Raw genomic sequence first — 10813 nt, 5'->3', positions numbered from 1 at the left:
GACTAGAGAAATTAGTTCACTCCATAAATTAAACTTGTATTTGTCTTTAATGTAATTTACATTTGGCTATTATTTCAACAAGACAAATGATTTCTAATCACAAAGCTTGTAAAATGACTACACAATCTGACTACATAAGTTCCTTATTCTAAAGGCAAAAATCCTTACATCATTGACTCAAATAAGTAGGTCAGAAAACATAAGCAAGAAAGCACAGGAGCATTTTGACAAACCGATGACCCTGAATGAATAAGCACTTCTTTTATGTTTTTGGAGAAAATTTAATTCACATGTAAGGTCTTACTAGGGCAGCTTTAGCCTACTTATATTGTCTGTTTTTAGCTGCAGGTAAGGGTCTGCCACTAACAGCTCCAAACTTTAAACTGGCATATTGCACCTCAGTCAGACCCTGAATGACAAGAAAACACAATCATTATCATCATTACAAATTGTAATAGTAGAAAACATAGTAATAGTATAATCTCAGAAAAAGAATAGTATAATACACAAACATTTATTAAAAAAAGTTATTTTACCTGTGCTCCGTCCTGGTTGTGCTTGTAGGGTTGAAATATTTTCTTTCCTTTGGAAATATTATGATACAATATGTTAAAGATACTATTGATAGCCTATATAATATACTGCTGCTATAGATGTAGAAAAGTCATCAATCATGAATAACTAATCAAATACAAACAGTACTTACGAGGGTCGTGTCTCAGTCTGCAGACATACAAGGTGATGATAATCACCACAATAGAAAGAAGGATACACATGCTGCCCAAAGAGATGGCCAGAAACATTCCCTGTCTAGACCTCTCCATTCCTAAAAATATACAATTTGTTTTGACACATAAGAGTTCTACATCATTTTAAACTTATACAGAGAGACACTCTAAACAAATGCAACCCATAGCCCTGGGGCGATCTCTCTTACCCATCCTGCTGACTGTCTTGTTCATCTTCACCCCACTGGTACTCTCCATAACACAGGTGATCTCTTCACCTTCAGCCCAGGTATGGCCAGGTACAGAGAGCTGGACTCTGACACTGGCTGGCTTCTCTGACTGAACCTCAGGTAAACGCTCTGAGGACTGAACCTTCCCCTCCACCTCCCAGTACACCCTGGCCTGACTGGGATCCAGTCCAGACACCAGGCACAGGAGTGGGACTGGGGATGAGGGGGCCTCCTGCCAGTCCACAGGCACCAGGACCTCCAGAGTAACGTCAGAGGTGATAGGGTCTGGAAGAGAGAGAACATTACATACATGACATGTCATAACTACCAAATCTATACCTCCCAGGACTAGAAAATATGAACACTAATATAAACAATGGAGAAGCATCTGATCTTACCAGAGATTTCCAGCACACTCCCATTGCCCATGTTCAGCATGGCACCGTTAAGCAGGGCACAGTAGAAGATGCCCACACTTGTCCTGTTGGCATTGATGATGTTCAGGAGGCAAGCCGTGTTGGTGTGGACACTGTAGGTTTTTCGAGGCCAGAGTGTGAGCTTTCTCATAGGTCCCACATGCACCCATACAATATAAGAGCATTCCCCTCCCATTTCACTGATGTCACAGTAAAATGTCACATTGGTACCCTCTGCCACTGTTAGTGACCCTGGGTACTGGTATACCACTGCTCCTGCTGTGGGAGAGCATAAACATAGTTAAAAGTCTGACTATAGAGAATAAATCATCTGCAACTTGGTATTTAATGTACAGTCATATACAACAATAGTAGATGTTGTGCATTTCAATAATCTTACCAACAATCAAGTGTGCAAGGAGAAATGTCACCTGCATCCAACTTGAACACATCTTTAGGATGAGGTGTTGTAGCACACATATCAAGTGCCAAACTGCTGAGATTGCCAAGGAGTGCGGAATATCTATGTACTGAAATAGGTCACCAACTCACACCACTCCTCCATCATTGCAGACAACAGAGCAGCACTTACTCAAATCATCACATGGCTTAAAATGTGCTTCAAAGTGATGCATGAATAATGTCGCTGTTCTACAGCCTGGGGTATCATAAAAACAGACACTTTTATTTTTTTGAAATCAACGGAATTTCCTTCACACAAGTGAAAACAGTTGTAATATATTACCCCATTTTTCTGTTCAAGAATCCAGGTTTACTTTCAAAGCCTCAGGATTGCAAGCGGGATTAAACTTTTTACATCAATGTTGTTGTGAAATAGGGTGGCAGAACAACGTGTGGCGAATGTGCCAAGAAGTACAAAGAAGGTTAATCCATTTGACAGGGTTTGTATTATAATTCACCTCCCTGTCCTCAATTGTTCTATACCCTGACATCCCAGTACACAAAATTGTAGCCTACATGTCCCCAACTACGTCACATCTTGTTCCCTGACCTTTATATATGTCCCATCTATAGGCGAGAGGGTGTGCGCGAGAGAGGGCGAATTTGGGGCGTAGGGTGGGATTGAGGGGGATAGGGAGAAAGAAAGTTGTCACAATGTGTATTTGATTACTGTTATCAGGGAGAAAAGGTCTCATTGTTGTAGGTAAGTAACAATCGTGCACTTTTGGCAAGCTTAACTAGCTAGTTTCCTTTGCGTAGTTGTTTCAATTGCATTCTCGCTTGTGTTTCTGGAAAAATAAAACAGTAAGTAGGCTAACCACTGCATGTCCTTAATTCAGATACCGCAGTCATCAGTTTTCCGAGTAGAAGACAAGGGTTCCACATACGGATGAGGGAAATTGTGAATGACGTGCACAATCTTCCTTACGAAAAAAGATTGGAGTCAGACTGCAGTATAACTGTAGTATGCTCCAAATACTGGGTCCAAAATAAAACTTTTTTTTACTGCAGTAATTTTGCTGTGTAGGTATTTTGCAATCACTACGTCCAAAATACCACAGTCGACTGCAGTTTCAAAACGGAAATATTTTTTGTAAGGGTTTCCTGTTGTTCAATATCAATTTCAATGAATGATACACACCCATTTATTCTGGAAAGATATAAATGATTTTAGTACAACTTTTAGTACAAGACTAATCCTATCATTTATCAAATTCAAAATGGTGGTTTATGTTTTTGTTGTTATTTTAGTCTTTGCAAACATCATGTCGACCTCAGTCCTTGCCATTGCTCCATTTATGGATTTGAGAGTAGTTTCCCTCAGTTTACTAAATAGTGGCTGTGTCAGGCTGTTGATTTTGCCTCATGCCTTTTTTGTGCCTTGCTTCTCAAAGGTTTACAGCATCAAGGTGAAACTGATACTCCGATAGCAAATCCTTCTGGCCACTGGTTGGCGTCATACACCACGAATATCTATATTTACGTTCTCTTCCAACGCGCACACTCATATTCTAGGGTCTGCCCCGCGCCATACACCTGTCCTACCTGCACAATTATCTGGATGATAAAATAACCGTTTCTTTCAGACAGAAATAGTTTCTCACAAGTAAGCAACCAGGTTAATTCCCAACGTTCACTGCGTATTTGGCTTTTCTTTTAAAAAATGTTAGTCTGTCAACCTGTTTGATACATCATGGAGAAAAGACCACTCAAATTTGGGATTATTCTTACTTTGGCTGTTTCAGGTATGGCAGAAAACATCTATCTATCTACTCTTCCATGCATCTTAATTTATTGATTATACTAAATATGTAGCCTATAACACATTTACCCATTACATTTCTTTAAAGAATTCTGTTGTAGGGCAGTGATTCCCAACCAGGGGTACTAAGACCCCTGGAGGTACTCGGCCTATCCACAGAGGGTACTTGAGAAGACTCATGAGACCATAGGCCTATTGGTAAAATGCACATGAGGGGGAACTTCAGGGGTACTCTGGGCAGAGCAAAATTCTGTTGGTGAAACAGTAAATGAAAAAGGTTGGGAACCACTGTTGCATGGGAAGCATTGGACTGTGTTGTACTATAACCTACACTTCTTAAACACCTACACTTGTTCTGGCTCGTGGTGGCCCAACACCCAATTAAGACACTTTATGTTGGTGTTTCCTTTATTTTGTCAGTTACCTGTATCTAAGTAAATCATGCTTTGTGGTTTACGGAGAGTCAAACCTTATCAGCACACAAAAAGAATACCACTTTTTCATGATTCTCTTGTCCCCGGCTGCTCTGGAGCCTTCTTGATGACATTTTGGCCAATTGTTTATTTTTTTTACTTTGAATTGCTTCCTCAGGTGCCTCGAGTGATGCCAATATACTGGAGTTAAAACCCACACTGAGAAGATTTTTAAATCTTAGCAAAACATCTGTCATCTGTCATAATGTATAAAATGTCTTCAGGGTTATGCAGTAACAGAATAGTATTATGGATTTACAATCGACCCCACTCAATCAAATATTGGGATAAGACAAAACCCTGGGATAAGACAAAACAACTTATTTCCCGCACTGAGAAAACACATTTGCAAACTTTGTTTTGGATTACATTAGTATAAATAATGCATTATTGCAGTGATTGAGATCACAGATGGTGACCCCCCCCCCCCTCCACAGTACAAGGCTACCTTTATTGGCTGTAATTGGCACTTCAATCAGTCAGTCTCTAAGGGTAATGGCAGTAATTTATTCGATGGCTGTGAAACAGTATTTCTGCTAAATTTCGGCTTGTTTCCCATTCTCCTGTACAGCACTCCTTTTCTTTGCTGATGTTGTGCCTGTTTCCCGTTTACGGAGAGCAACACCCAGCAGCAGTGACAAGACCACCCCAGCTACGCTGTCCGCCTACTACTTATGCGTCAGAATCACCAACCAGATTTACACTGAGTCACTCAATAATCAAAGCTCTAAGGAGTACAAACAGCTGAGGAAACAGGTGGAACAGATGGTAAGAGTCTGTGTTTTTTTACTGCTCAAGTCAGTCCATAGAGCCTCAACTCATCACTCAGTCTATACTCACAAAATAACTCTTTGTCGTGGAGATACTTCATGCTTGCCAAGACAAGTCACCCACCATAGAAATATAATTAATAGAACGGGCGTCCCCATTCAAGTCAATTGTGGCATAATGGGTGGACTGGCGGCCATTGCAAGTGTACCCATTGGAGAAAAGCAGGAAGTAAAAGCAGGAAGTGCACCCATCAATATATGCTGTGATTTGTTAATTTAACTCAACTGACATTAAAAAAATACATTATATTGCATGAGCCCCATCAGTTAACATCATTTGAATGAACATTCTACATTTCTATGGAAATTATTGCATCACAATATATGCGGTAAAAAGGTCAAGGGAACACAGACCGTGGGGTATAGAAGAATGACGCTGGATTGGCGCACATTCAACAGATATGATCTAACAAAACGGATATTCGTCAAATACGTCATGATTGATGTATATTAACAGGCCCACAATGTGGTTACTAAAGTCTGATTTTTATATATTTGACTGTTTTCGCTGCATAACATTTAGAAGTAGTCCCTTTCAGGCTTAGAAGTGACTTCTAAGTGCTAACTCTTGTTCGTATAAGCCGGTAGCATAGCTAGCATACAATCAGTGGTAGAAGTCAATCGCTTTTAACTGTAATGCAGTTGATTGGTGATGATGACATGAAAATGTATTGGGGTTGACATCTATACAAGCACAATACACACATAAACAATAGCCTATATATATATGTAGGAACATTTTGCTGGTGAGCTTCGGGATCTTTCCCCCACGGCATTTTCCCCCCACACATTTCCACGGCATTTCCATTGTTTTGGTCAAGTTCCATTGACTTCTTTACTGCATTTATACCAAGCAACCATTGCGAGTGTACCCATGAGTTTACTTGTAAAATTGCCAGGGTTAGATGTTCCCAAGGCTGTTCTATTCATTGTATTTCTATGTCACCAACATCATCAGCTCTCCAACACCTAGCAGTGAGCACTATTTTAACAGTAAACCGCAAAAACGAGCCATCACTACTAGCTCACACTCCAGTTGACCCACTCCACTACACCATAGACAAGGATACTATAGATACCTCCCTTACAACCTGTTACAATATTATCAATATTCAAACTAGTAAAGGTGTGAAGACATGCCTTGTAGGCTTGGAGGATAATACTAAAGTGCTCCTCTGATTGCTGTGTCGTTTTCTTTTTCAGATGGATGACGTCCACAGCCATTTGCCAGAGTCTGACAAATATCTGGGTGTATTTGATATAATCTTCAGGTAAGCTCTAATGTTGAATTTAAAATTCTGCCATTGAAAAAAAATATCATTCTTAAGGACATTGACAATTGTACGTTATAATTATTTTTGACTACTGGTCTCACTCTTGCAGTAATGGATCAGTCATTGCAAACTTGACATTAATGTTTATGACTACATTCATGATCATTCCAACTTTGATTAAAGGTCTACTTTCCACTCATATCCAATCAAATAAATCCAAAACCCTTGATCTGGACCTCGCCTATACTGAAGGTAAAGAAGATGGCAACCTTATCTACTTCTGTTGTGTAGAAGCCTGATTCATTTGTATGTTAAAAAAACTGTTTTGTAAATAGCTTAAGAAACTGTTATTAGTCAAATAAAGCAGGAATCACAAATATGTTCTTTATTCCTTAGGTCAACTTCCAATAAAAGCCACAGTACCTCTTGTAGCACGTACCACAGCAACCGTAACTTCCTCACCACCATCTACCACAAATACCCCTGCAGCGACGACTTCTACAGCTGCCTTAGTTAGTACGGCTAGCAGTTCAGGAAGGGTCGGGATGCAACTGCATCTACAGCAATGATTTCATCTGGCAACATCACCAGTCTTGCAACAGTTAGTATCACAAGTAGTCATACCCTCACAACCACCACCACTAGTCCTGACCAAAACAGTACAATTAGCAGCATTACCACTCATATTCCTGAAGACCATAACAGTACAATTAGCAGCATTACCACTCATATTCCTGAAGAACATAACACTACAATTAGCAGCATTACCACTCATATTCCTGAAGAACATAACACTACAATTAGCAGCATTACCACTCATATTCCTGAAGAACATAACACTACAATTAGCAACATTACCACTCATATTCCTGAAGAACAAAACACTACAATTAGCAACATTACCACTCATATTCCTGAAGAACATAACACTACAATTAGCAAAATTACCACTCATATTCCTGGAGACCATAACACTAAAGAACACAGAGAATACGGAGGTGACCCATAAGACTACAGAGAATGCTGCAGCTGTAGTTGCTGGGGGCAGAGAGGGAGTCCCAGGATGGGGGATCGCTCTATTGGTACTGGCTGCCCTGATCTTGTTAATCCTCCTTATTCTCCTAATACTGCTGGTGAGTACAAAAACAAACAGACACACAGATGCACACTGTTTATCCTTAAATGCATTGTAGACCTCCAATTTCTCAGAAACAGCCACAACCCTGCTCTAACAGTTACAGTATGTCATGCTAAGGAGGCCATTTTAAAAGTACTATGATTCTTGTCTTTTCTTGACCTTCAGCTAGTGTGGTTGTGCTGTAGGCAGAGAGATGGAAGCTTCAGACCATATAACCAGATCAACCACAGGGCAGACATCCAAATGTACTCCACACACAGCCGCTTCGACGTGCCCAACGGCAAGCCTAATGTAAGTCCTATGTCTTGGCAGAGAGGCCAGATAGACACACACACACAGGCTCAGATTCTGCATTCAGCAGGTTGGCTATGGTTACTAAGACTGGCCGCTCTGCCTCAGTGTTAGATAGATGTCTCTTTGTGCCCTTCTGGTTTTGACCAGGGAAACCTGAGGCGTGGGAAACACTAGCCTTCCCCTCTACCCTCTCAGCTGAACTACCCCTGTAGCTTCCAGAGAGGGTCCCAAGCCATACTCCTCCCCCCAAGCCACCTATTTTCATTGATGCACCAAGTTGCTTATCTCCGAAATCAAACCCCCACATAAGCAGATATTCTTGGTAGACCAGACAACCAATTAAACACAATCATCTGTGAGCTGTGAGTTTATAGCTTTAATCCTGCCTTGGGTACGTATGAGGGATGATACCAGAGTTATCATCCAAGGACCTTCCTGTATGGGGCATGTTACTCATCAATATCACTTTGAATGACTGGCAACACCATGATTTGACTGAAAAAAGGTAGTGTTTATTGTGGACATAAAAAATATGTATTCTCGATTGAGCTATGAAAGGGATGCTAAATACAAATGCCATGGGATCTACCAACGTCAGGGAGAGTGAGATCTCTCCCTTAACACCAAACAAAAAGACCATTGACTGTACTAATGAGACTTGCATGTTCATCACACTGCAGTGCACACCTCAAGCACACACACACACATGAGAGGTTGTGAAGTGAGGAGGAAATCTACTCAGGTTTTTTCTAGCGTTGATATGTATGCATCATAGATATTTGTTTAGTTTTGGAAATGTACAGTTTGAGTTAGCTTACACTGTATATTGCTTATATTCAATCTACTGTATAAGGATATTGTTACGTATATGTGTTTATGCACTTCATATAATTGTGTTACATTTACGTAGATATATTTTTTAATTCTGTGTTGCTGCTAGCGGTGGTATGAACATGTTTGTCATGTTGTTTTGGAAAGGGGACAGTGGAAGACATTGGAGGACTATTTGTTCACAGCCTCCAACTCTCCTTGATCAATTTATTGAGCATGGTCGTTCCGTACTAGTCTGCCAACATTTGCTCCGAGACTGACTAGCATATAATGAGAAGAGTGCCCCCTCTGTCACCTGTCTCTATGGCAATGGACAGCAGACAGACACATTGTAATCCACAACCACTCTGTTCTCTTTACATGACCTTCTCCTCCCAAAGCCCTTTTAATTGATGAATCACCGGTTTGATTTATTGTTACAATTAAGCAGAATGGATGTCTTTCAGGCTTCGTTAACTAAGGCTTTAGAACAGACGAACATCTGTAAGATAAGCTAACATTGCAGTTCTATACAACAGGTCAAAAACAGACTGCAAAATTCAGTTTTGCCTGTAAATTATTTTGTGTGCAGTATTATCTTTACAGACTGTTTTAAACCTTTGATGAGTTGATACTTTCTCTGATACAGGGTGAAATGGGGGGACCATCGAAAAACCGAACAGGGATGTATGTGGTGAACGAGTACTGACACATAGGTACAGTAGGTGACACACTTTCTGTATGCTTATGTACTTCAGTGGTACTGTCAGGTAGACAGAGGAAGTGTAGTTTCATGTTTTAAATTCCAGGAGACAATCTCCCCTGAATGCTTTCTTTCCTTCAGGGGGATGGGGTTCAATGTGAGGTTTGAATAGGTAGACTACTGATTATTGTAGATATAGGTGTGTAGAGATGTGTCAACATACATATTGATTAAACACATTGAAGTAACTTCCTAAGAAAACACATCACTCATGTAATGTTGAAGATACTGTATATATTTAATTGAAGTAATTGACTGTTTTTACGATTGGTTGTTTTTTTTGTCCCTTCCCTACTTCTCTTTCCTCCAGAAGCTCCAGTCAATTGGGTAAGAAGACCATCTGAAATGACCTTATGAAGTAATATGCATGGGAGCAATGACAATTCTGTACAAATGGTCCAATTATCTCTGAAGATCATGGCGTTGGCTCACTGATTGTAATTTCAACCTGTATTTATTCAAATCAAATCACATTGATTTATAAAGCCCTTTTTACATCAGCTGATGTCACAAAGTGCTATACAGAAACCCAGTCTAAAACCCCAAACAGCAAGCAATGCAGATGTCCTGTTATTTTATTCCTAATGTTTTTACCAGTGGAGGCTGCTGAGGGGAGGACGGCTCATAATAATAGCCGGAATGGAGTCAATGGAATGGTATCAAACACGTGGTTTCCATGTGGTTGTTACCATTCCATTGACTCCATTTGTATTTCGTATTATTCTGTACGTAAATCAGAGACACTCCATTTAGTATATGTTACTCCTCCCCGACCAACCTCCCTACTTTAGTTTCTGTCTAAAGTAACCAGGCCATTGAAAGGTATCATATGTCTTGACGTGCTCAGAAATACATCAATTATGTTTCTAATGGCTCTGAGGCCAGGCTAGCCATTTTGGCTTCCTTGTGGTTATGGGTTGAGTTGTATTTTCAGTCTTTACTGAAGGCAAGCTTAACCTTTGTAAAAAAGAAAGCTGATCCTAGTTCAGTAAATGGGGTCAACATATGTATTCTGCAATTAACATTTAAGAAGAATGAGTAGGGGAGCCCCTAAGGACAATACCCAATCAGGTACAGTTAACAAGAAGTTAATTGTTTTCAAAGACTGTAAATCAAACCTTTTGATTTGGGCTGAGAGATCCCGATCTAATTCCCTACTACTGGATAAGACATATTTTGAGATAGGATACTAGCATGCCAAGAAGTTAACTATTCCACAAACCCAACCCAGTGAGTAAAACACCAATGTTATGTATATTTGACAATCTGATTAAATAAATCCACCATTACTAATCAAATCTGTGAGATGTAACTATCTGTAAACATTTGAAGTGACTGTGCATTGGAGCTTTAAACTTTGCATTAAAAAAAATCGAAATCATTTTGGGATTAAATATTGTAAATAATAAATAAAGTTTGTTAGATTTTTATGGGCAGAAGTGGTTTGGATGCATTCATGGTTTGTAAAAGAGTTGGATGATTCTGTTCATCAGGAGAACTGAAGCTAGGGCAGAACAGAGACGCCTCTGTTTGTATCTAAGCCTGCCCTCATCCCCTGGCTTTTCTTTTTTATTGTTTGTGTGAAAGGAACAAGTAAATAGGTATCTAGATAACGTGCTTTACAGTTAGGCTG

General features: G+C 39.9%; 1 protein-coding gene and 1 long non-coding RNA gene across 3 annotated transcripts; one reads left to right on the top strand and one right to left on the bottom strand.

Moving 5' to 3' along the window:
* Positions 1-28: 28 nt before the first annotated feature.
* LOC106605434 (uncharacterized) lies at positions 29-2063 on the bottom strand. Of its 2 annotated transcripts, XM_014201086.3 has the most exons (6): positions 1775-1938; positions 1357-1653; positions 938-1243; positions 707-826; positions 537-583; positions 29-409 (listed from the first exon to the last, which is right to left on the bottom strand). In XM_014201086.3, exons 1-6 carry the CDS (start codon positions 1824-1826, stop codon positions 320-322), a joined length of 912 nt encoding a protein of 303 aa, XP_014056561.3. In that variant the 5' UTR covers positions 1827-1938; the 3' UTR covers positions 29-319. The 2 variants fall into 2 exon arrangements, with proteins under 2 accessions (XP_014056561.3, XP_045574464.2); XM_045718508.2 differs by lacking the exon at positions 707-826 and having other exon boundaries at positions 1775-2063.
* A 341-nt stretch (positions 2064-2404) lies between these two features.
* Positions 2405-10561, top strand: LOC106605436 (uncharacterized). The gene is made up of 8 exons (XR_001328848.3): positions 2405-2539; positions 4643-4839; positions 6105-6172; positions 6359-6427; positions 6572-7308; positions 7479-7604; positions 9067-9133; positions 9491-10561. It is a non-coding gene; the product is annotated as an uncharacterized LOC106605436 (long non-coding RNA).
* The last annotated feature ends 252 nt before the right edge of the window (positions 10562-10813 follow it).

The sequence above is a fragment of the Salmo salar genome, chromosome 05, assembly GCF_965601325.2.
Source record: "Salmo salar chromosome 05, fSalSal1, whole genome shotgun sequence".
Taxonomy (NCBI): domain Eukaryota; kingdom Metazoa; phylum Chordata; class Actinopteri; order Salmoniformes; family Salmonidae; genus Salmo; species Salmo salar.
The sequence above is the reverse complement of the archived record's forward strand: the minus strand, read 5'-3'. Positions and strand labels throughout refer to the sequence as shown.